The following is a 27,649-nucleotide window of genomic DNA, read 5'->3' on the forward strand; positions in this document are numbered from 1 at the left end:
TCACCAGAAGCAGATTAATGTTTTGGAATGGCCCAGCCAGAGCCCAGACCTGAATCCAATTGAACATCTGTGGGGTTATCTGAAGAGGGCTGTGCACAGGAGATGTCCTCACAAATTGACAGATTTGGAGCACTTTTGCAAAGAAGCATGGGCAAATATTGCCACATCAAGATGTGCCATGCTAATAGACTCCTACCAAAAAAGAGTGAGTGGTGTAGTAAAATCTAAAGGTGCTTCAACCAACTATTAGTTTAAGGGTGTGCACACTTATGCAACCAGGTTATTGTGAGAGTTTTACATTTTTTATTATTCCCCCTCAAAGATGTCAGTTTGTTTTTCAATCGAATTGTTCACGTTATGGGTCACATTAAAGGTGGAAAAAGTTCTGACATGATTTATCTTTATCACAAGAACTTGGCATTTTAACAGGGGTGTGTAGACTTTTTATATCCACTGTGTATATATATATATATATATATATATATATATATATATATATATATATAAAATTCAGGTAAAATGCACATTCACAAAACAAGCCAAGGAGGAAGGCCCGCCCCGCCAAAGGCAATTGGCTGGAAGGCCCGTCTCGCAGGCGATTGGCTAGAACAGGATTGCTGGAACAGAATTGGCTGGAAAGTAACGGCATGCTCCAAAAATTATAAATTGACATTGCACTGGTACTGAGCTGTCTGTGTTGCTAAATAACTCTTAAGAGAGCCTCATTAGCTTACACAACATGTTCATAGGGGACAAAACGTCCTACCGAGAGCAGCCCACCTGTTAGACTTTAAGAAATTACAATATGCAGAAATCTGTTTTGATATTTGGACATTTCACGCCAACCATAGCTGGGCATGAGCCAGGCATCTGATGGGCCTTCCTCACCATGACAGTCATCAACTAAGAAGTATCGCTTCTCTCTCCGACCATCACACACATCGTGTCTTACACAAGAGCAGGAAGTGTCAGTAGGCGGGGGCTGAACTAACAGATCTGTTACAAGATGAGACGCCATCACACTCGGATGAGTACAGCCTCAACTGCTCGGCCTGTAATTGGAGAACTGAAAGACCAAACAAACAACTAAGACTGTTTGGAAGGAATACTCGAGTGCCTGGGAATCCACCAATTATATGCTAATACTTGAAGCCTACCAATACCACCACTCATTTCAGCTGACTAGTTTGCTTTACATATCCTCTTGCCTCTTTCTGCTAGATTGCGCTGGATAACACGTCGGTAGAGGGAGACAGAGAGGAACGGCCCAGACAGTCGTCCAAGCTTGGGCTAGAAGCCCTGTCACCGGGGGGCATGAGTGGTCCGGAGCTCAGACAGCTACACCAGACTTCGGCACAAATGTTGGCACTTCTAAAAAAAACAGCAGCGGCAAAAATCATCATGGGTTGTCTGTAATACAAAGACCCTTTTCACTGAGGGCTTGCTGAGCAGGCAAAGAAAAAAGCAACATTTAAACAACTATAAAAAGAGTGGAACAACAAGGCCAGCTTTAATTCGTAGGCTGGAGATGAAAGATACAGCCTAATAAAAGACCAGGTGGGACATTGAAAGGTAAATATTAAGCCTGTGCTCCTCTTCAAGTCATGTAATGTAGACACAGCACCTCTCTCAAAGTCTCACATTGCTTTCGGATTCTGGGAATTCAGGAGGAACAAAGTGAGCATCAACTTACCAACAGCCCTATCAGCTACTGCGTAGCTACACTACAGCGAATCAGAGAGAGCAGAGAAGATGTCGGCTGTGATGCCAGAGTTCTATACCACGCCACAAAGACTCTCCGACAGTCTGTCACAGGGCTATGCAGGGGAGAAGGAGTGGGCTGAGAGAGACTAGAGAGCGGGGGGGTGTCACTGGCCTGGTTTGAGATGTCTTCTCTTCCTGTGTGTGTGTGATGCGTGTGAGGTAGTCTGTGTGTGTTCAAAAACTGACTCGGTATGAAAAGGGAAAGGGACAGTTGAGAAAAAAACTGCGATAGCCATCATTATGAGTGTCAAAGGGAGAATGAGAGAGAGAGAGAGAAATGTAATGAAAAACAAAGGAAGAGGTGGACAGAGACACAGAGACACTGACACAGATAAAGTCTGACAGACAGAAATCAAAAGAGAGACAGACAGAGACATAGAGATGGAGAGACGGAGATAGATGGACAGAGACGGAGACAGACAGACAGAGACAATGAAAGATATACAGTAAGTATGTGTTTGAGACAATGAGGGCCGAGACAGAGGGAGAAATGAACGTGTCCATGAGAGACAAAGCTCTTTTTCCCTCCTTAAACCCCACCAAACTTACCCAGCATGACTTGTACTCTTACTATCATCTACTATCATATCTGACTTCCCTTCCTCATCTGCATTCATAACCAGCAGTGACAATCCCTCTTTGCCATTTGTCGTTTTCCAGGCGGGTGCGGTTCACACATCCCCATGCTCTCGTGGGTGTCTGGACCCAAATCACCAGAAAAACATGTCAGAGGAGGTATGAAACAATATAACACTAATACCAGACTTCTGTTCTGTCTGAGTTACTCATTTTTAGATCATAACTAAGCTTATATCCAAAGGGCTGAAAGCCCTCACAGTGCTATATACTGCCTCAACAGCAGTTATAGTGGGTTGTTATGAAATGCAACATTTGCACACAGGAGTGTTATGAATACACTATATCTTTCAGGCTAAGACTCTATTGTATTTCAATTCACTCAATTCAGGAAGTGAAGAACACCAACCTACAAGACAAAGGGAGCAAATTTGCCTAGAAAATAAATATGACAAATTTCTATCCATGACATCTGTACTGACTCAAGAGAGAGGAAGGGGAAGAAACAGAGGTGATGGAAGACACAAATACAAATACAAACACATCCAGACAGAGACACTCCCAGACACAACCACACACAGACACATTCAGACAGACACATCAAGACACACACAGACAGACACATCCAGACAGCCACATCCAGATCCAGACCCATCCAGACATAGACATATCCACACACAGACAAATTGAGACAGAAACATCAGACACAGATACATTAACACACAGACACATCGTTAAGACACAGACAAATCCGCACAGACATCCAGACACAGACACATCCACATACAGACCCATTCAGACAATGACACATCAAAACACAGACACATCCAGACACAGCGTTAAACAGCCTCACATACAGACCCTTTCAGACAATGACACAGCAAAACACAGACACATCCAGATACAGACACATCCACATACAGGCCCATTCAGACAATGACACATCAAAACACAGCCACATCCAGACACAGTGTTAAACAGCCTCACATACAGACCCATTCAGACAATGACACAGCAAAACACAGACACATCCAGATACAGACACATCCACATACAGGCCCATTCAGACAATGACACATCAAAACACAGACACATCCAGATACAGCTTTAAACAGCCTTTCAGTTAAATCCAGGTTAACACTGAAAGGACAACTTCAGGAGAAAGAGATCTCAGAATAAAGGAAGCGTTAGAGAAAAAAGGAAAGTGGCATGACTGAGTCACGTCACAGAGAGTTTGGAACATGCTGTGACAGCGACCAGAGACTTAGTAACCAGTGGAAGGGGTTGCCAGTGGTTGCCCTGCCCGCATGTGTCATTTTAACCACGCCCCTAAGGATCTTTGACAAGTTAAAGACTTATTTCGATACAGAAGTTAGAACAGATACAAAACACAGTAAAAAAAAAGAATGGCAGTGATTGAGCCAGGGAGGTGGAATGGTGATGGCTGAACCTGCATTGGGGTAATCCTACACAAAACAAAGGCCTTATTTAAAGCAATTCCAAAATTCCTTATAAATAAATGAATGGTGAAATGCCAAAAGAACCTGTCGCACAGTTCACCGCCCGGCTTCATGGGGATTGTGACACGTCAACTATTTCAGTCTACACCAGGGGTGTCAAACCGGATCCACGGAGGGCCGAGTGTCTGCAGGTTTTTGTTTTTTCCTTTAAATTGGTTCCCAGTTCAGACCTAAACAACCAGGTGAGGGTAGAAGCTAACCAATTAGTGACCTAATTAATCAATCAATTACAAGGTGAGAGCAAAACCCTGCAGACACTCGGCCCGCCGTGGAATCAGTTCGGTACCTGTGGTCTACACCAACAGGTTTCCTTGTTTCCAGGGTAGTCCTAAACAGACATGCCTGGTTTCCAAACTGATAACATGTGCCACACCAACGAAAGCAGAATGAAGTCTGACGGATTGGGTTCAGTCATTTTTCCTACTTGTCTAGTGAGCCCATTCACACCAGAAATGTTACTCCTCTGGGTGAGACTAGTGACTAAAAATGCCAGGGGTAGATGGTCACAAAGAAAGGGCTCCCAAGGACGAATACTTCAGTCTCCGCTAGACTCAAAGTACTCAATTAAAATGGGGCACCAGGCGTGTCGGTATAGGGCTACCCTGGATCCTCTTCATGCTATGACCTCCTTTCACAGTGCCACTGTCCCAGATCTCTCAGGGGAATCTCCAAAATACATAAGCCCCCATCAGGCCTCTGTCCCTGGGCACAGCTTAGAGGTCACTGGGATCTGATCTTGAGCCACAGATCCTCACCGGACAGCCAGGAAACAATCAATAAAAATAAAGCTGAACTCCTGCATATAGTATAAACTGTCCTAATAGTGGAGGTATTTGGTGCAGAGCTGATCCTGCAACAAATGCTAAGAGGTAAAAACTCATACATTTGAGTTGCCTGGACAACAATCACTTCGACAACCATTCAAAGGTCAAAAGCCTGCACTGACGTCTGATGGCTTGCCTCTTTATGTTCACTTCATCTGCTAGCCTATATAATGTCCAAACTACAATGACCCTAAAAAACCAACTACAGCAATCAGACATTTACAACGTAACGCTAACCATGGTTTCAGTGTAAAGAAATCACGTTATCAGTTGCAGTGTGGAAACAGTTCCTTGGTGTCGATCAGCTAGATAGTGACAAGGCTGTTTATTGAAAGAAATATATAACACACAGTGTCTTCATGCTCATCAAAACGTTTATCAGAGTGACTAGTCTTGTAGACATTGGTTTGCTGCGTGTATTTCCAAAAGTCAAATTCCATCATGGCTGGTATATTCTGTAAAGTTACTCCCGGTTTCCTCCCACTCATCCGAGGACGACATGCTGTAGCGGTAATCCTATTATTTTAGGTGAGAGGTGGCTAGCTCTACAGCGTAGCGCCACACAGTGGAGTGGTGAGGGTCAGGAGGATTAGTGAGGGCCAGAGGCTGCTCTACTAAGAGGCTCAGTTAGGGAATGAGAAGATGGAGTTAAAGTACAATGAGTTACAGACAGCAGGGCACCAGACTAAGGCCATTTGGTTGACCTTTTTGACTTAATTGTCTATAATTGGTTGCATCAGCACAACCTTCAAAAAAGAACCATCTTTTATTTATTCCACGTTTCGTGATTTGGTCAAACAGCGTGCTAATCGTCCCTGTTGTGAAACCAAACCCTAGTGGTTCTCTCCCTCTCACTCACCCCCGTTAAGAGGAGTAACTGAGAGCGCGTGAAACAGAGGCGCGGCTGCCCCACACAATTAACATTTAATAAAAGAAACGGTAAAAGAGGCAGAACGAACCGAACAAGGACACAGAGAATTGTTACAAGCCTGTAATGTGCCATTTAAAGTTCAAATAAGAGATTGTCCTACAGAAATCCAGCTCCCACTCAATCCGACGTACGCAGAAGACACAATATATGCTAGTTTTATTGGCATCAAAGCAAATAATATAAAGGAATACAGTGTTGGTTCAGTTGCCACTATCTACACAGAAATCTGTCCCCAAACCAACGTGAGACGCGTGTAAACCACTACTAGTGATGTGCAGTTAATGAACGTTCCCTGCAAGGTCATTGCTGTAAATGATAATTGTTCTTGGCATACTTGCCAGGTAAAATAACAGGTAAAAGTGCTCGATTAGGCATAGTCATGAATAAAAGTGAACCAGTGATTAAAAGTGCAGGGTAGGACCATTTTGGCTCCAGTGAGAGCCAAGAGGCACTAGGTAGTCCATCAATCATTACCACAAAATACTGTAACTGTAATTTCAGCTCAACTTAGACTCTGCAATGCACAAAAGGGGAGGGCCCTATCCATTCGGCACTCCGGACTCTCAATCCATTTAGCACAAACAAGGCATTCTCACGCACCCCCTTCTCTGAGGGAAACAAAAACAAAAACACTGACGAATAAATGGGATCAGTAAACTTGCGGAGGTTACTTGTGTGAAGCTAAAACAAGTAATGGGGTATATGGGGGTTGACGCTGAAGACATATTGCCTGTACCTGACGCATACGTGCAGTCTCACCCTGACAGGACAGGCTAGGCACTGTTGGTATTCCCACGGACACAAATGTCATCCTATCATCCATTCATCCATCAAATGATGATTGCAGTTTACTGTGACGACGCTCGTCCTGTCCAAAGTGCCATTGTTGGCTACTTACAACTTGACTACTAAACAGTCAATACTGTGATGTGCCATATGTTTAGGTTAGCTGAATTGGTTGAGGCTGTCTCACCTTTAGGAGGCTGTAATGCTCATTCAGTAACTTTATTGTCCATGTTATAGCGAACGACGTAAACGTGTCCCCTGCCTTGCTCAAGGGCAGCCCTTCTTTAACCCGGAAGCACTCCCGCCTCCCATATCAATTCCCAGACTTTTCCTCAGGACAACATTTGGCAAACGGACCAAATCCTAATCAGCTGGGCAAGCTAAGCGCCCCAATGACGCGTGTGCCAAGGCTGTGTATGACTTACAACGTTTCCCTTCCCTGGCATTTGGTCACAACGTTTCCCTTCCCTGGCATTTGGTCACAACGTTTCCCTTCCCTGGCATTTGGTCACAACGTTTCCCTTCCCTGGCATTTGTCACGTTTCCCTTCCCTGGCATTTGGTCAGAACGTTTCCCTTCCCTGGCATTTGGTCAGAACGTTTCCCTTCCCTGGCATTCGGTCACAACGTTTCCCTTCCCTGGCATTCGGTCACAACGTTTCCCTTCCCTGGCATTCGGTCACAACGTTTCCCTTCCCTGGCATTCGGTCACAACGTTTCTCTTACCTGGCATTTGGTCACAACGTTTCCCTTCCCTGGCATTTGGTCACAACGTTTCCCTTCCCTGGCATTTGGTCACAACGTTTCCCTTCCATGGCATTTGGTCACAACGTTTCCCTTCCCTGGCATTTGGTCACAACGTTTCCCTTCCCTGGCATTTGGTCAGACTTCTGACTGTGACAGAGGCTGAAACTACCTTTATATGGTAAGTACAAGAGACTTGAGGCTACAACGAACTGTCAAATAAGCCCTGAGGGACCACTGGAACTTTCAACGCCACCCCGTTTTGGGTGGAGATTTAAGCGAGCCCAAGTCGAGTGCAATATTACAATGTTTCATAAAATAATATTTAATAATCGCAACTCATCATTGGAAATCAAATCAGTTACCATACCACTACAACCAGCAGCAGAATCAATCTCGCGAGAAGTAGGACGTTCATCATGCTGTTGACGGGATGAGTGCTGAAGCTCTGCCACGCGTCACTAGAACAACCGAGACTGTCCTATAAACTGACCAGACAGTACAAGCTATCTCTGATGTATAATACCTGCCAGGGCGATTTCTTTGAAAAATATTGCAATTATTGCGATTTTCAGACATGGGTGTAAACAGCGTAGATAATCTCACCTAATAATAGAGATCATAGCCTATAGGATGTGCTATTAAACTGAATACAAATCTAGTTAAATTGTATTCTATTTTACCCTTATTACCAGAAGGTGCAGCCTGTTTCGAACTACTCGTTTAAATGCTCATTTAATGCAATGGCGTTTGCAGCGTTTGCTATGTTTGTGCCGTTGCCATAGCTGGTTAGGCAACATTTCTCAACCCTTGAAGTATATTTTCTCCCATATTAGGTATGTTTGTAGGCACCGACATTGAAGCTGAAACTTTTAAAAACAATGTTGTTTTGTATGTGGGACAATTTCTTGGTGCCACTCGCTAACTTGAAGCAGACATCTTCGCTAGCAGTTGCAGTGTTAACTCAAACTAACACTGTAAAACCAACGACCAAGTATTTAAACAAAATTAGTCCAGGTATATAAGTAATCTACCAAAGCACCTACAACACCCGCAAGAAAAGCGGATGTAAAGTACGTGCCCATTGCCTCGCGTTTAGTGCATTTCATTCACCTTTTTTGGAGTTGAATATTGCGTAAGTTGGCGATTTGGATATTGCACTGTCAATATCGCAATTTCGATTATAATTTGATTAATCATGCAGCCCTAATACCTGCCATTCAGCAGAACGCTTTTGTCTGAGGTAACTTAGTGTCAAACATGCACACATTTTTCACATGGGATTCCCTTAGGCAAATCAAACCCATAAAGCTCATCCTCTTTAACAAAGGACCACACTGAAGCTCACCTCACAAACTTGTATGTTTTACAGTACACTGCCTCTAATTCCATGATAGATAATGTGGAGGCTTACACATACAGTACCTGTTGGCCAGGAATAGCCTTTCTAGGCCATGTTAGGTCACCTCAAACAGCAATGAAGTAAAAATGGACGTACAAAACCAGTTGGCAGAAACTGACAGTGGTTCCAATTACAGTGGCTTTTACAGGTAATTGGGAGATCCTGCAATATCCTATTTTTTTTCATATCTTTCACTCCCCCTTCTGATTCTGTCACGGGGGAGTAACATAAGCAGTTCCAAAGGCATCTGAGAATGATGGCATGTGATTTGTTGGCATGTAGTTAATTAGTATCATTAGAGGTTATTATTCACCAGCAGACAAATACAGTTAACGGACAGGCCAGAGACTTCAATGGTTAATGCATCAATACAATAGAATCAGCTGAAATCATTGATAACACAGCAACTTCCCTGTGCCAGCGATATTGTCACTATGCGCCATAGGAAAACAGAAGAAAACATGAGAGCATCGATGTGCTGTTTGTTAACGGCCAAGCTGAAACAAACGGAACATGACAGAGAACACTAAGGTTCTACTCTGAAGTGAACTGACATCAGCAAAACATTCAGAGGGCTGCAAAAAAAAGTCAGTTGTAGCAACGTTTGGAAAAACAATAATAGGTGAGGTTGTTTTTGAAAACACCTTGGGAAAACAATGTCTGTGCTGTAAGCGCAGTGGGTGACAACTGACAGAGGGCTCTAATTTTACAAAACAAACAAATGCTCCCACTTAATAAAACAATGGGACATTTTAGAGGAATTCTATGCCTATCACTTACCATCTCCAAAATAAAAGCCTGACAGTCAGGGTCCGAGCATAGACAATTCTAAAAACTATGGATAGATGATTGTTAGCACATTTGGATTGTGTGTGGCCTTTGAGTGTCTCAGTGGTCTAAGTTACTTCCTCACAGTAAAGCTTCATCATTGTGGTCTGTGAGCCCAGTCGAGGTTGTTGGCAGAGTAATGTGTTACAGCGAAAACCGCCGGTTGAGTAATCAGTCGGGTAAGAAGCCGAAAGCCTTGGCAAGAAGTGCATCTGAAGAGACGTCTCCATACTCGACTGTCCCGCACCTGCTGTTGAGAGGAAATCTGGTAAAAAAAATTGTGATGCTTAGGAATTTCTAGCATGGCCTTGGTATGACTGGTTTGACACCCATGCGCTGTCAGTTTGAGGATGTATTAGATACGTAATGCTATCTTCACAACCAAGAATGATAGACACAAGGCTGGCAAGGCCACAAAACACCAAGGCAACCTTTTCTGTAATGCCTTGGAGTCAACTCCAATACGAAAGTTAGTGTGCTGTAGTTTATGTAAAATCTAGCCGGTCAGGCGGGTCTAAAAATCTCTACCAGCGCTCTTTTTAAATAATGTTCACACCTAACATATTTCCAGCCCTCCAATCTGCGAACAAGAAAGCTGATATAAAACAGGTACATAACCATTCTTTGGGCAACAGCTTGAAAATAGCAGAGTGCTGACTTTAACAGATCAATGTTGCCAACTACTTGCGTTTGACACTAGCCCTGCCTCACCGCAAGCCAAAAATAGAGCCTCAAGACTCACAGACTAGCCTATATCCTGTCGGGGATTGGGAGAAAGAAAGAAAGGGACAGGTTTTTTAATAATCCATAGCTCCAGAGGGGAGGTGGGGCATGCGTCAGATGGAGGCGAAGGAAGCAGAGGGAGGTCTGCTGCTCGGGCATGCGATCAGTATTGTTCTCCTTCCTCTATTTAATATGCACTCGCCAAAACTCCCGGACACAAAGAAGTACACTGTGAACTGCCATACGGCGTCCATCACACAGTCCACCAATCAACATGTGGACACCAACTCTTGACTTCTTGTTTTGTTTTGGTACGGGTAAAGCTAAGTAACAAAAACATAACATTGCCATATTATCAAAACTATGCCATGTATCTTCAACATAAGCCTATCAAAACTACTGAAAAGCCTTAGACAATATACAGCACAGAACATTGTGCCATGTCTGGGGACTGGTCTTCATTCTAGCTCCACCCATTACAGTCAAAACAGTGTCACCCTTAAGATGTCGGTACAGCCAGAAAAGCCAGAACAGCAAGTGTCGGCACAGCCAGCAGAGGACTGGCCACCCCTCAGAGCTCCTCTCCAGGGTTATTCTGAGGTTCTGACCCTTCTGGGGCATCTTTCCTAGACACTGTGCACTCGTTTTTTGTTGCCGTTGCTTGCTATTTTGTTTTTGTTTAAGCTGGGTATCTGTATAAGCACTTTGTCATGAACTGTCAACTGCAGAAGTAAAAATGGCTTTATGAATTAACTTTGATTGATTTATCATGACATTGTTAGAGAACACACACACACACAAAGGGAAATCTGCTGTTCATCTTCAGTTTGTTTGACGCTGCGTGTTTTAAGGACCACAAGCTGGTGGATGTCTAACTGCTAACATTGTATTGGTTGGCAAATACAACCCGCCCACTCTGTCTGTTCAGAGGTGCTAAGTACTCACTTACCCAGCCAACGCTGCTACGCGTACGTTAAAGCGATTAGACAATGACAATATCATTATCAGGAGTTCACATGGAGGATGGGAACAGAGGACACTAAGACCTCCTGTCTCACTGCAGGGGGTAGAACTATGGACAGTAGTGGCTAAGCCTTAGGCAACATTGTAAACATATAAAACAGCTTTGTCAGGGAGTGCATCTGGTCAAGTACCGCGCCCGTCAACAATGATCCAATCTCAGTTGACTGTCACCTACGCTGTGGTAACTCCACCCATCCTCCTCAACCCACGGACCGGCCCTGCGCTCCCCCCGACCATCCTGATGCAGGCGGAGGTCTTTAAATATCGCCTGTTGGTTCAGAGGCTGGAAGAATCCAGCTGTGGATTATGGGAACCTTCAAAGCAGTAGAACTGTATTTATAACTGCCAGGGAATTCTGCTAACACAGGGCTAGGCAACTTTCATCCTGGAATGCCGAAACACTAGGCAACACGTTATGGACTACATTATTATACCAGCCGAAACAGCCTGCATAGCCCAACGCCATAGACAGATGTTGAGAAGGCCGTTTTTTTCGGAATAAGCGAGAAATACTTGAATGGAATTATGCCTAACAAATCTAATTATAATGCTGTCTTCTTTCTGGTTTAATTAAGCATTGATGGCAACTGGGTGTCGTCGGTTAACATGTCAAACACCAGGTGCATCAGGTGTTGCCACGCTGTAACACTGTGAAGGGCAGCCAAGACAATCTGCAGTCAGACAGTGACGGAGACCTTTGACCCGTGATAAGACGTTGACAGATACAGAGACGCGAGCCCAGCTAGGCTGTGGTGATAACTGGTCCCTTGGTGGGCCCTTAATTTCAGCCTCGGCCTATTCTCTGCTTCAAACCCCTGGAAAGATTCAGATCTCAATGCACTGGAGGTTGCACGTCAACACACACAAGCTCTCTGTCACACGTGAAAATTTCTCTTCCCCTTTCTCAATCTCTACCTTTCTCTGTGTAAAATATCTTGGGTGACTTCCTGCTTTGAGACTTGCCCCCACCCAGGCCTTGTTTCCCCTAAAATGGCTCCAGTCCCTCTGCCCCCTGAGCTGCCCAGACGCCCCCGCCGTCCTCTACACTGCTGGGCCATTTCCTGCCTTTGAGAAGATAAGAGGTGCCGCCGAAATCTGTCTGGGATCAGGATGCACTTAATAACACACACACACACACAGGATAAACAGATACAAACTCTCACCTTACTTAGGAATACAAAAAATACCACTGAACACGCACACACACACACGTATACATTTACACACATACATACACACACACACACACACGCTCACTAGTCTCACTAAGCAGACCAGAGCAGACAGTTTCTCAATTATCTTCCAGACTACTTAGTGATCTGGGATAAGTGGCAGATAGGCCAAATGAGGCTCATAGAGGACTGAAGGAATGTCCTGGCCAACTGACCCACAGAAAAAGAGAGAGAAAGAGAGAGAGACAAGAAGAGAGAAAAGTGCGAGACTGAGTGAGAGACAGAGGGATAGTGACTGGCCTTCAGGGGCACTCTGCACTATGGATATTGAAAAATGACTCTGATTACAGTGAAAGCATTGGAAATCAGCAATGGTTCCCCAGGTCTCAGAGCATTGTTGCACCGAGAAGGAAATCCTAATGTATAAAAAATTTAACATTTTGGGCACTAATAGGACCAGAAAGTGTCTAATCAGGTCCCATGGTTAAAAACCAAATTATAGGAAAAACCTTCGTCCTTGGCAAGAAAACAACCTGACTGGACACAAAAGCTCATGAGGGCTGAACGTCCTTCATGGACTGTTGTCCAGTCCAATGGCTGATAAAATAAACGTAGTCTGTACCTGAGTTCATTCCTGTACTTATGATTAATGATTATGATTAATTCAGGCTAATTATGATGGACAGAAAAAGTAGAGGTGGACTACTCAGTCCAAGTTAGATACCAATTTGAGTTCTCACAAATCATCTACAGATAAACACTTTGTTTACCCTGACCAAAGGAACAGGTGCAATGTAGGAAATGATAGAATGTATGCTGCGTCAGTTGGCTATACTACAGTTAATCGGAGTGAAACACCCTCTCATTTCCAGGCGAGACAAGCTGTCCAATTGTTCGTATTTAGGTGTAGGCTGCTACATTTATGTAAGCGCTTTCGGATGTCTCCATCAAGAGTGATGTGTTATCATGCATTGATGAATAAACATACTCCTGGAGGAAAATGGACAGTGCGCCTTGATCTTTATGTCTGGCCATGAGCTGAAATTTCCCAGTCAGGCAGTCAGTACAGAGTCTGCAGTAGCACTCAGATGAAAAGGATGGAACAATTTCGAATCCACTTCACCTGACTTTTTTACACTTTGGGAGTAGGTATTTTATAAAACAAAATCAGAGGCCACACCCGATTTAAAAGTGGCAAATCCAGCCTTGCCACATATTTTTAACCCCAGCGCTGTTTGTTTTGTCCATTTTTTATTTAGAAACACAGACAGAGCAGTGTGGGTAAGACACTGAGGGATACAGTCAGTTAGGGAGATATATAAGACACACTTTTGCTTTCAGAGTCTTTGAGGTAAGAGTGGGAAAACTAAACAAATAAACCACTTAAAAGAAAAAGGTATGACTGCAGGCAAGCTTGAAAACGCAGGTTAAAAGCAGAGGAACAAAGCAAAACCAACTGTTTCCCTGGAAGGTTTCAGGGACAGAAAACACAATCAGTATTTGAAACACGACACAAGAGCGCAGCTGAACTGGTCAGACACGTTGTTCCCTGGAAGCCCGGAAGATTCACCAGCTAGAGATAGTGCCTATTTCTACACAAAGCTGTCCTTCAACTGCTGCATCTTATGTCTCTTATCACAAGGGGGAAGTATGTTTCACAGTATCCTTAAGGTGGCAATTCTTCTAGTACTTGAACCGAACAAAATATGTGCAGGAAAGGAGGTCACAGATGTGGAGCATGTGTTAGTGCAAGAAACACCAAGGTGACCACCGCAACCTATTTCCCTGCATTGTTTGTCCCGCTGGCTATCGATTAGTAGGAAAGCCCCATGGGGTATGCAAATTGGCAAGCATCCCCTTGGGGAGAAGGGAGGCATGGACAGCAGGGTTACTCCTGGCCTCGTCGTTCTCTGGCGACCCCCTCCGGCAGCTCATGCGCCCGCAATGTCATCAGGTGAGTGAGTGTGTCTTCGCAGGCATTGACCTACTTGACGTCCTGTCTGACAAAAGTGGGCAGGGCTTTCGCGTGGGTGGCCGTGGGGAGGGAGGGTTTGTCGGGACACATCAGAGTCAAGGGCCAGACTGCATTGGAGACACCCTGCAGCAGAGACTACTGGGGTGTCAGAGTATTGTGACTCAACGGAGGAGTTCCACAGATGGACAGGAAGCCAGAAGGCCCATGGGAGGAAGCCCAGTGAGTGAGATGGAACTGGGCCCTGGGCCTCAAGATTTTACTTGTTGATTAAATATCTGATCTCAACACACTTTCTATCACAAGGGCAAAAGTAATTACAGAGTGGCCATTATTTCACTTTGCCAAAGTGAAAAAAAAAGGGTTACTTAGGAGTGCGAGTTGAGAGTGGTCCTAGGTGTTTCTGTCAGCATTACCGCCTGACTGGATCTCGCTAGTTTATGCTTAGCCATGCCCACCTTCATATGAAATGACAGCTTGCGGGCTATATCTTGAGTTAGATATAAACATCAGAGGTAATCCCTCGAAAAGTTAGATTTTACTGACCACCTCATATAGGATCTGAGGGCTACGTTGGCACTTTGTTTCAGGCATGCTGCCCCGCACCGGACATACGCTGCGGCCACCAGACTCAACTCGTCTTGACCCTAATTTGAGTACTTGAGGTAATTGCAGCCGTTCCTTTTTCCCTGTGGAACCGTTATTATGAAAAGCTGGCTAGTTCCATCAGGCCTCCAGGACCCAGGCCAAAACAAGACCTCCCCAGCTCCAGGAGCTCCATCCCTGGACGTTGTGCACCGAAAAGCATCTTATTTTATTATCTGTATGGTGCACACTCTGGCTCAGCTCAAATATAAAGTAAAAAGAGCTACAAAACACACGTCTTATCTTTCGGGGATGTTGTCATTATAATTTCTACCTTAAGCCATCAACAGCTACAGACCTATCTCTAGGAAGAAAACAGAAACTGCTGTGTTATTCACACATTTTAACAGCTATCTGAGGATACAGCTAACCACAGTTCTACAAACAACTTTTTCCCCCATATTATCTTGTGAGCCCATTTTAAAATCAGACGACCTCTGGTTTGGAAAACGCTAGGGAAGAAGGTCACAGACCTCCTATAACCCAAACACTCTGCAGCAAACTGAGAGGACAGTGGACTAGCCTGTTCCATTTCTGAAAGAGGGGACAACACGGGTGATTCACAGAGTGATCCCCTAGGCCTTCTGAATGAGAAACACATTCTCTTCCCCAGTGCCTTTGACTTGGCAAATAGACAGAGTCAGAATCAGTCACCCATGGTACTGGTACAGTGTGTCAAAATCAGGCACTGCTGCAGACAAAACAAGACAGTCAGACATTGCCACGATTATCAACATCCGAGTCTGTCAGAAGAACAAAGTCCCAGGTGCATTGGAACTCTAATGGCTAAAGGGATTCTGGCAATGTAGCTTTACCTACTTCCCATATCTCTGTGCATTGTACAATTGATGCATCGCTAGGTGTCCACTGATGTCCAGTCGTTGTGCTAACGCTAGTTGGCAATTGTGCAAACGCTGGATAGAAACGTCTGGCAAATAGCGTGCAGGGTAAAAAAATAAAATAATATCTGATGCTTGGGAAGTAGAGGAAGAGCTTCATTGTAAAAATTGGGAACTGTCCTTTTAAGCTTAACTCCTAAACTAAAAGGTGTTGTTGAGTCAAAGTCAAATCAATTCAATAGACCAAGTTCGAACAGTTCTTCCACAGGTTAATTCTGCAAATTATTCAAAAGATAGATCACCACTACAGTTTCAAACCACTACAGTTTGAACTCTCTTCAACACTGTTTTGCAGCATCCTGGACCCAGCTTCGTCCCACCACCTACCAACATTGAATTATTAAATAAATGTTGATATAATTGGGTAAGTTGGGGCCGCCCAGGCCTGTATGATAACTATCTAGCCATGGCAACTGAAGAAGAAAGGGACACTGCCCGGTGCGACAACAGAGTCATGGCGTGCCACTGCACATTTCACAAGCGGCTGCGGTTCAAGGGGTGGCCAACGGCAGAGCGGACATTCAACATGCCTACTAGGATTACAAGGCTCGGCGGCAAATCTCTGGGGCCCGCAGCAGCCATGAAATCTCCCCAAGACACTCATTGACTGAGAAGAGATGAAGACGCATTGTACGGCAGCGTTCCTTTTCACGGGCACACAAAGCCACTGGAAATCCCTCTCGTGAAGAATTGGGTCGCAGAGACACGGCGGTCGCCTGGTTGACTAGCACGCTGTGTGGGCGGGTAGATAAAAGATGGCATGGCTTGGTTGATATTTCCTATCAAGTTACTAAGGGGACAGGAGGGTCAGTTTAGAATTAAAATATAGACAATCGCTCGGACCGTATATTGTACTACCAGCTAAACAGGTAACCTCACATTTGGTGTAGATTATGCAGTCAGCATTAGGCGCTGTGTATACAATTGATTGAACATGTACATGCAGAGGATATAAGCAACGAAAGAGGGATTTCCACATAGGTTTTCAACAACATTGTTTTTTGCTGATGCACGATGAAATGTTGAACTTCCCAGACATCATGGCAGCAGGGGAGAAAAAGTCCCTTCTGTGTCTTGTTGTCAGGGCTACTGCCTGACTAGGCACTCAGTGTCTAGCAGATGATGCTGCTGACCAAACCAAAAAGAGATTTCACAAGTTGTCGGTCACTTATTGCGGGGGCCGCTGTGACGCTGAAGGTGTATAGCGGTAAATGTGTGCTGTTTTGAACGGCTAAACTGGTAATCCAACTGAAGGTGGAAGTAAGAAAGTGGATGCGGTTTCCACAAAATGTTACAGCAAAGAATGCAAAGTGGGATATGGGAAACGTCTGGCATTAGTTTGTGGCAGCATCGATCAACTGCTGTTATGACAGTTATAGCTGCCACACAAATGATTGCTGGGAGCCTTGAGTCATGTCTTATTTGGGTATTGATGCTCATCATTCCTCATAACATTTAGCATTCACAAAACTTAAACCTTAGACTGTTTCTACTACTTGTACAGCATTAAGGTTTAAGGGGCCTGCTGAATACAGTCACAGGTAAATGGTGTTGTTCCATCCGACACGATAGCAGAGCACCTGCTCATCTTAGAGATGCATTGCTGTTTTCATGAAGCAGTTACAATATATCCACTGCTTGACTTTTAATGGATTTAGAAACGTGTCTTGTCTGGGCACCTACAGAGATCAAAATTCTACATATGATTAGAAACTGTTAGCTGACATGATATCCAAACCCAAGGATCCAAACAGGTTCTATGTTCTAGCTCCAGTTTATCAGAACTTTTCTGATCTCAGTTTGGGACCAGGACGGATATCCTATCCCTTACTAATATCTTGATCTACCCAGCCAATATCGCTTGAAATCAGAGACTGACCTTAATGGGTCCAGTGCTGAAGCAGATCTTCCTGTTCTCAGGAGGGGATTCCTCCTCAGGAGGCAGCCCGGGGATCTCAGAGCAGCTAGACTCTGGCTCGTAGGGCTCATCTTCCTCCTCATCTTCATCCAGCTGACTGCCACCAGAGTCCTCTCCGATGCCGCTGTATGCGCTGATGTCCACCAGGTCGCCCTCTGAGTAATCCTCTTTGCGGGACTCCTCCTCAACGCCATCCTCTTCCTGTCTCTCGCTCCGGGGCCCCTCCCCTTGACACTCACTCTGGCCCCTCTCTCTTTCCTGCCTCCCTGACATGTCGCTGGGGCCCTCAGGGGCCTCTCCATTCTCCAGGGAGGCATGAACATCGGCCTGCACCAGCCGACTCCCAACCTCGGGGGCAGAAGAGGAGTCCCCGGCGTTTCCTGGTTTGGGTTCCCTACCTGGCTCACTTTCGGTACTCAAGCCCCTGGCTTCTTTGCCACTTTCTGTCTCAGGCTTGGCTTCGCTGGAGGATGACGAGGTCCTGTCCCTTGGTCGTGGACTTTCTGAGGAGCCATCCACATTTTGGGGGGCTGCTCTGTTCTTGGGGCTTTTGGGAGAACCCTCAAGGTCGGTGGGCTGGCCATCCTCTTGACTCCCAGGGGGGAAAACTCGCACCTTCCTTGGGATGACTCTGGAGTTCAGGCCTACTGCCGTTTTAGCCGGAACAGGGCTTTCTCCTCGGCAGGGCAGCGGGGATGTGGAGGTTGGCCGGTGCAGGTTGTTCCTAAGATCTGCCTTCTCAAACACGGCGCTGAGCTGGCTAACGGTGGGCGAAACCGCCTCACCAGCTCCCACTACCGTATCCAGGCTGTCCAGAGACTCTGTGCTGCCGTTAAAGCGCACCACCACATCCAGGCGGCTGTCTTGGACTGCAGACGAAACCGGACGTTCTTTCTTCAGCAGTATGCGGTTGGTGGCAGACTGCTTCTCCTGCAGCTGTCGCTGCTCAAAGATCTTCCGTGTCTCTTGCAGCTTTGAGTAACCCGTGGCGGCACCGCGCGAACCACCAACCTCACCGCCCTTGGGGTCGAAGCGGTTGACACGCTCGGAGACAGTGGCACCCAGCTTGAGCAGGGCGCTGTGGTTCACGTCCTCGTTGAGGCTGCTAGCCCGGGGCAGGGAGAGCCGCACCGCCTGGTCCTTGGCCTTGGCCGGGTCGTCCTCGTCCCCTGGCGACTGCATCTGCATAAACATGCTCTTGATGCGGTGGACATTGGAGCCGTACTGGCGGCGGCCCCTCCCGGTGGGTCGCAGTGGCTTGCCATCCTTGGTGGCTTCTTCCCCATTGGCGGCACTGTTCAGGGCATCATGGGCCTGCTTCAGAGCTTGGATGCCAGCCTCGTAGGCGTTCCGGTGGGGGGACGGGCTCCGGAGGGTTGAGCTGGCGCTGGCGCCGCCCGCAGGCGGGGGTTCAGTCTTCATCATGGTTGATCACACTGAGCCGGTGAGAGTGGGCAGTAACGGCATAGCTCCCCTGTTTTATGTCTTCCTTCCCCTCCCTGGATGGGAAAAACAAACAGAATTAGTCGAGTTCACCTGAGGAAAGTCTCAGCACAGCGCGGAGAGGCACGAACGCAAGCCAAGAAATTGAGCAACAGAAAAGTGGGGTGGGGGGGATTCTGTGGGTGAGTGAAAAATAGAAGGGAGATGGGAGATTCTAAAACTTCAAGAGTGGCCAGTAGATCAACAAGATAAGAAAATGAGAGAGAGAGAGAGAGAGAGAGAGAGAGAGAAAGAGATAAATGAATAAGGAAGACCCTGCGGCATTGCATCTATTTATGCACCTAGACTCAGGAGGACCGGCAGTGGAAGCTACATGGGAGAAACACCACATAACTAGTCCCTGGCTCACAACAAAGACACCCAGATAACATACTGGAGAGTAGGCCATTCGGATCTGTAATCCAAGCGGTGATGGATGACTTGTAATGCATGTATCCCATGTATCCCATGATAATATCTCAATTTTATCATGTTGATCGTTGGTATTTTCTTAGCTGTGCCTTTTTAAGATATCTAGTCTGGACAGAAAAGGCTGCACAGGGTTAAAGCTAACGGCAAGTTTTACAAAAACCCACATTCATGCAATCAGAGCCAGAAGTCTGGAAGTGAGTAAAAAGAGAATCTGTTATAATGCTCATTGTAATTTCTTTATGCTCACCCATGGACCATGTTTGAGAAGCAGATAGGCTTGGTTGTTGTTGTAAAACAGGCAGGACTGCTCTTATTCAAATAACAACCACAAATGCCTTTGTATTTTCAACCAGGCACAACTGCATTGAGTTTCCTGTTATTGTAAATTACCAGACCGACCCCTTAACCCATGACTTTTTCTAATTGTAGATGAAACAATGAGAGCAGTGACCTTCTACCCACCATGAACCCATATAGGCTGGACTACATTTCACATATATATTTAAAATGACTTAAAAATTAATATATATTAGTTATTATATATATAACAAATTTCAATGCATATACGCCTAAAGATGTCTATAATTAAACCTACCTAACATAAGAACTTGGTGACTTGACTCAACTGGAGAATGAGTTGAATATTACTCAGCTGTATAACACCTAAATGAAATGAGACAAAATGCGGATATCCGTATCTGAAAAGCTGAATATTCACGGATAGACCGTTATAGCTGGTTATAACATCAGAATAAGCACTTATTGGTTGCAACAATTAATGCATTCATTATCAAGACTAGGCCTCTGCGGTGGTGGCACAAAGGACTTCTAAACACGAACGAAACTGATACGTAGCTAGGTCTTTAGGCACAGATCATGCTTTTTGTCAGCAATTCCATTCTCCGCGAACAGACCATTCGTTGTGTCACAAAATAATTATTTCAAATTTGTAACTACCGTACAACATCTCCTAACAGGAACCTACATTTGCATATGGTTTCTTGACACATGTAGCAAATTGTGTCGGTATTGCAAAGGTGCATCAATTCTAAATAAACACATCTTGCGTGGACAGTCATGTGTTAAGATAGGCTTTGTTGTGACGTGAATAGCATACCTGGCAAACAGACGCATAGTTGGATAGGCTTAACTACAAACCCAGTTTAGCCAACAAACGGTTCGCTGGCGCTGCTCCACAACAGACTATGTAAATATATATAGGCTACACACGTATTATTAACTGGCAATAATGTCCGTCTGTCAATCACCTTTGTGGTGTTGTCAAAAACATTAGGACCCAGCGGAAATGTAGGGCCTCTGCTCGAAAACCTCGCTTGCCTGGTGGCTCTACGTCGCTTCCTGCATCTTCTGCGGAATAACAGTTCTCTTCGTAACAGACGAGCCAAATACAATCACAAAAAACGAAATGCTGTTACTTTACGTGGATCATTTAACCTACCTTGTTCCAGTGTAAACCGAGGTTGGTTCAATTTACGATCCGCCTGCTAGAGAATCCATTGTGTCCACGTTCTGTTTTCGCTCCTGATTCCCCTGCGAGCTTAGCGAACTGACGCCAGCCAGCCCTCGTTCATTCTCCCCCTCTCCATCCTCCCCCTCCCTTGTCCTCATCACCACAGCATATGGCATCACAGGCACCGTTAACCCTTGGTGGAGGGCAAAACAGACTTATTGAAGATATCCCTCTTCTCTTTGGAAAGAGGTATACCAACCCGAGTTATCAATTGTGCTGATACGTAGGCCAATCCGTTAGTAGTCGCTGAACTACATTATAGTCCACTCATTGGTTTATAGAATTAGACCTATGTCATCGGTTGACCAAAACACCAAAAGTCTTATGCAGGTTGCTCTGAATTTAAAAAAAGTAAAATAAATCAAATCAAAGCCCAATATTGAAACGTTTGGTACACACATATGATCTAAGGATGAAAATGAATGTGTATTGTCATGGGTATTGACATGGGTATTGTCATTATTCGTGTTTGTTATCACTGTTATTAATTTGTTATCACCATCATATGTATATATATTCATTATATGATTCGATAATTTAATGATAAGCTTGCTGAGGGAGTGGATACATTGTTACATTGTTAGGCTATTGGTGGAATGCAACATGTGAGTGTCGGCGACCTCGTGAGGAAAATCTGTGAACGCACACGAAGAACATTAAGACGCTAGGCCTGGCGCATAATTCAGTTTTTTCGGTTTTTTTACCACATTGTATGATTATCCGTTCAAGAAGGAGTGTTTTAAGTGACGCGTTGTCATTGTAATTTTCTTCGAATTATAGGTTTGTAATACAAATAAATGCTACTTTATATAGGACCATTGTCCCACTTCCATCCCAGCTAACCCGATTTGTTTCCCTGAATGTTCTGAGAACGTTGCGTTTTGATTTTGGGAAGGTTCCCTGAATGATGTAGTGTCTCTTAAAATGCTCCCATGGATGGTTTTCTTGAACGTTCAAGAAATGTTATGATATGTCTAAAGGTTACATTGTTTATCTGAAGGTTGCAGCCTTTTCCACGATGGTTTGCTTACATTTTTTTTGCTTACTCTTGTAAAGTTACATGATGGTATGTGGATAAAAGAATAGGGTAATTATACAAAAAGAATAGGAGGATTACTCAAGTATTAATTTTATTCTGAAGAAAAATAACATCAGCTGGACTGGTTAATGAGTCACTCCGTAATTAAATATATTTCAGAATATTCAAAAATGATTACTATGGTGTCACGAATGACTTAGAAAGAACTGTTTAAACTCGTTTTTTTAAGTTAGTTATTTAGAAAATGACATGCACTTACCTCTACGTACTCTTTATCTCATCTCCAACCTTTCATCTTAGTTTTGCTCGTATACGAGAATGTTCATTTACATACGAACAAATGGAAACCACAAGGGAACTTAACGTAAAAAGTTCTGATATCCAACACAAAATAATGTTATTTCAGGTGGTTATTTGAACTTTCTCAAAACCAATGATTCTACTTTTCGAATATAGCAAGACTCCATAAAGGTCGTCTTTTGGTTCATATAAACATACATTCCCACAATGTTCTTAGAATGTTCTGTGAAAGTATATTTTCTGTAAACCAAATAACTTTTAAGGAACGTTATGTGGATGTTCTCTGTTAGGTGGGATGTCAGTACCATTTTGCCAAACGACGAATTGGAGCTGAGCCTAATACCATTCTTCCTAGATTACAACAAAAATATTTTTCTCGTTTATGGGTTTACTGGGTATGTGGGCCTAATCTGGATGATATTTGGATGAGGTTATTAGATAAAGGCATTTCGGTGTTTCATGTTTGTTGTCTAGGAATCTAATTTTGGGATTAGGCCAGTCTTTAAACAAATTCCGGCTTAAATAAAATATGATTTGATTATATCATATTCCACATCAGAGCATGAGTCATTTACCAAGGTATTTATAGGTTTTTTAATATTTAATTAATTCTACTTAGATTGAGATATTGTATTTCATCATAGTCTTGACTGAGTAAAAAAATATATGCCTAGTTAACTTCTATTTATAGTTAACCACGTCAAATAAATGTTTTTTTTTTATAGCTTGGTCAAAAAACTAAAACAAACATTTTATGAAAATGTACAGAAATAGGGAAAAATATATATTAAAATGTTAAAATTGTTTTGAATTTCATGAATTGTTACTCATCTTGCTGCTTTTTGCATTTCTTTTTTTATGATTAGAATTATAATTTCTATATACATGATAAATATTTTTTACATATTTAAAATGTATTTCAAATTTTTGCTTCACTGACAGAGAAAAGATTCTGATCAAAGAAAGAGTAGTTCAGATTCAAAAACATGCTCCGGCAGTTCAAGGCCACCAGAGGAATTGGCTAGAACACTGGACCAGCCTTTGCCATATGATTTCTATCTATTATCTTTGTTGTTTTCTTTTTTTATTAGTATTAATTAATAAAAATTCTCCAAGCCAATACTCCTAGTACTTGAGTTGAACAACACCATGTAATTTTCTTTTATTGCTTCCTGTCTGTTAAGGATGAGGTTTGGTGACAGTGTCAGTACAGCATCCCCTCAGGCCTTTGAACCACACTAATAGACCTAGAAGATTCTGTAAAGACATCAAGGGAAAACTCTGGGAAAACTATGTTCTAAAAGAACTCTGTATGCTGAACATTCCTGCTGGTTAATGGGATTCCATTTGTCGTCCAGTCTTCACATAGATCTCTTTCCTTTATCGCCAGCAGGTTCTAATGGGCACTGGCAGATTTATCATTCAGTTGGGTTAACCAGGGTCAGTATATGTAATAGAGTCCCACATCGGCAGATTATTATCAACATAATGCACTACTTTAGACCAGTACCAAAAGTATTAACCTATGTAAGAGAGCCCTGATCAAATCTCCATATCAACAAGATTAACTGCAGAGAGAGGATTAAGATAAGGGTGCTTATGTTTGTGCTGTTCTTATAAGTGTACAAGCTATTTAACATAGCTACAGTATCTTATAAAGAATGAATACAATGTCTACCTATTCATAATATAACTTGTGTTATCCCCAACAATGTTAGTAGGATTCCCATTTTAGCCAGCTCATGTAAATCTTTATTGTCACCAACTCTGTGAAGCCAGTAGATGGCAGAGCGATGGTTAGATTTCACAGTGAACCATAGTGCAGGCCACCGGCGGTTCTAAACCTGCCGTCCCTCCTCTTTGTCAGCTCATGCAAACAAGAAAGTTGTGCCCCCAAAAGCCCAATGTGAAAAGCTGCAAAAGAAACAGACAGTATAATTGTTTACCAGAAAGAAAGCATTTGTCAAACACTCATGGGACTGCCTAGTACCCTTTTACAGACAATTGTGATTGCTTCTTTTAGTATGTCTGTCTGTTTTGTATGTTTTTTTTAATTATTGTTGCTGCACAACAAAGCTCAGCTGTAAAATGAACATTGGTTACTGCTGTATATTGATGTTATTTCTCACTATATAAAATCTTCAACATATCCACATCCATGATGCATAATAAATTGCTACAATAAATATTTATTTTCTTCTATCTTCTGTATGTGGTCATATGGTGAATGACAAGACTGCTCTGGGAAGAAGAGTCAGAAGACCAGAGATAATGGTGCAACGCTATCTAGTGTTTTATAATGTCTAATGACAACATTTATAATATTATATAAATACAGAGGCAAGACTAGAAGAATCCATTCTATCACATTATTATGGGTCTGTGGGACAAATCAAATTGAAATGATCAGACATCTAAACCATAGTTTGGTCATTTACATTTTTTATAGTCTGATAACTCCTGCTAACACAAGCCACAAATTTTAACCTGCTTATTAACTCACTGGCTTGCTGAACATTTGAATATCCTGATAAATGACATGGCCAAAAAAAAGTATCTTATAATGCCTCACAAACACTATCATGTAGTTATAATCTCCAATCCCCGGCATACAAATAAATTGGACTGGTCATGCCTCAGAGTCTGGCTCCTCTCAAGGTTTTTTCAGAGATTCTTACCACTAGAGGAAGTCATATTTCAATATGATGTGGTTAGTCCTATATGAACTTAGTAACTGGTTCCAGAAGATGGCAGTATTCACTCTACTGACATGAGAAATATGTGCACTAAAGAAATAAGCTTTTTTATTCAACTTTTCTAATAAGATTTCAATAACCTTTGGGACAACACTGAAAAAACGTGTTATTGTATTATGTTAATTTGTATTTATGTAGTGTTTTTTCTGAGCGAATTAACACTTACTGCCCAGAAGAATGAAGTCCCTATTGATAAAAAAAAGTTTTTTGGGAGGTGTCATTTTGGGAAAAAGCAATTAGCAATTTTGGTGATGAAATTAGCTTCATTTGGGGGGAATTTGGGTTTGGCTTAGTTTTTAGGCATCACTTTTTAGGTTTATGGTTAGTTGTTAAGGCTAGGTTACATTTAGACAAAAAGGTTGGGTTTAGGGCTGCAACAACCTAATCAACACTCATGTTTTGTGTTCAGTTAAAGCTGCCTGTTTTATGATCCTCAGGGATGTGCTACCCTTCCCCGTTTTTCCTTGTTAGTCTTTATATTTTACAGGTTCATTTAGCACACAGTGCAATGTGAACACATTCTAAAATTATATGTTTGTTCAAGATATTTGGAAAAGAGCATAGTGCAAGATAAGAAAAACACTTAAAACGTTGATGTAAAATGAAACAAATATTTAATGCAGGAAATTTTAATTTAGATCAGATTAATTCAGATTAGATTCAACTCTATTAGCATTGAACAAGTACAAGTACAGTACAATTAATTATTTGAAGTAGTAATTCTAATCAATTATTAAAATAGTTCTTAGTTGCAGCCTGTCCCCCCAAAGATAGAAAACAAAAATCTACACAAGTGCCTTTTTTTGTTTCATCATTAATATCTAATTTCCAAGACCACCTGTGGTAGTTTGAACATTTCGGAATACCTGAAGCGCTCCTGCTACCACCACATAATTCTGTGTTTGTGTGTGCACGTGTGGTGCATAAAAGCCAAGTACCAGGTGTTATATTTGTTTAAATTTCCGTTGGTTCGTATGTCATTTTATTTGTTGTCAGCTTGTTTGACTACTGTTAACCATTTGTAATTTTGAATGTCTCCCTCTATAGGCCGGAAAATACTAACCGTTTCCAGCCCGCAGGCACGAGGTTATGAGCAGAGAGGTTTAGGGGAATTGCTGAATAGAGCTCGTACAGTATTTCAACTTTTCTTGCACGTTTCTTAACTCTGTCACAGCTGGGTATTGTCAACAAACAAAACACTGGGGTCTAACCATAAAACATCCTGGTTGGAGCCCGAAAGCCCGGGTCTTATTATACCCCCTGGCGTGTCCACGCTCCTACCGACACTCCTGACCACGTCACACTATCCTTGATATACATAGTCAATAAAATGACTTTATTGGCGCTATTATCGCAAAAGTACAAATGCATTTCTTTACCTCATAATTGTTTTTTTATATGACTTTGATTTTGACCACGTTCGTTCTAAATCGAATGTAGTCTACCCCGGAATAACACACGATACAACATCTCCCAAAAGTATGAACTGTTTATCAGTTAAACGTACAAATATGTTGTAGCCATCGTGTGAGCGGAAACGTTGAATTCTACAGAATAATTCTACCCCCTAGTCTTCTCCGGAATTTAGGAGAAGCCGCCTACTATGCTGCTGACACAGGAAGGTGGACAATCGGGCTCTTTGTGAAAGTAACTCAAGCCAACTGTAGAGTAAAGTCCACCTGAATAGTGTGCCACAGAAGGGGACAGAGATGGTCGGACTTCCTAGGCTACAGCACTGACTACACGGGTGATTTTTTTATGGATTAACTATGTTCTATTTTGGATTAGCTTTCTTGAAACAACTGGATTTAAATTCTGGAGTAGTTTGGGCTTTTCCAACATAACTTCAATATAAGGGCAGTGTTTTTTTTTCGTGCGCATCTATGGGCTGCATTCTTCAAAGGCGCGCGAATGTGGATATCACTGTGGACCGAATGGAGAGAATGGATTGTTGTACGTAAGTCCACCCAATTGAAAGGAGACATACAACGTGCGGACTAACGTCAGTGTCATGGGTGTGTATATTCAGGTTTTGGATTTGCTGTGAGTGGGTTAGAATCAGCAAACGGCTAAAACCATTTATCCTAGGTCTTTCGTAAGTTAGTATTGAAGTCTACGTTTTCTTTTGACATTTTTGTACAGCTAAGCGCTATGGTACGCTAAGAACGGCGGCCACCATAACAACAGGCCTACTAATTATGTTGACCTGGACATGGTTCCAGGCGAAATGTCATCAGATTCTGAGATGAATATAATTTTCAGAGTCAAACATTTCTGAGATTTTCTTTAATCTTTCAGTCAAAACAACTGTAACAGGTGCAAGCTGTGCTTCATTTAAGTCCATTTGGCAGCTCGGGAATAGTGAAGATAAGTCTGACAAACA

The 27,649-nt window shown here is 43.1% G+C and overlaps 1 protein-coding gene across 4 annotated transcripts in view; it reads right to left on the reverse strand.

The window, feature by feature from the left end:
* Positions 1-21,243, reverse strand: part of ppp1r9ba (protein phosphatase 1, regulatory subunit 9Ba) — a 63,334-nt gene extending 42,091 nt beyond the window's left edge. Inside the window, exons 1-2 of one of the 4 annotated variants that reach the window (XM_029123152.2) lie at positions 21,100-21,243; positions 17,688-19,225 (exon numbers count right to left, since the gene is read on the reverse strand). In XM_029123152.2, the coding sequence (XP_028978985.1) occupies positions 17,688-19,151 (1,464 nt within the window). In that variant the 5' untranslated portion in view covers positions 19,152-19,225; positions 21,100-21,243. Of the gene's footprint in view, positions 1-17,687; positions 19,226-19,887; positions 19,948-20,235; positions 20,283-20,757; positions 20,837-21,099 lie in introns of those variants that run through there. The other 3 variants (XM_029123155.2, XM_029123154.2, XM_029123153.2) reach the window with 3 other exon arrangements.
* Positions 21,244-27,649: the final 6,406 nt, after the last annotated feature.

The sequence above is a fragment of the Esox lucius genome, chromosome 11, assembly GCF_011004845.1.
Source record: "Esox lucius isolate fEsoLuc1 chromosome 11, fEsoLuc1.pri, whole genome shotgun sequence".
NCBI lineage: Eukaryota > Metazoa > Chordata > Actinopteri > Esociformes > Esocidae > Esox > Esox lucius.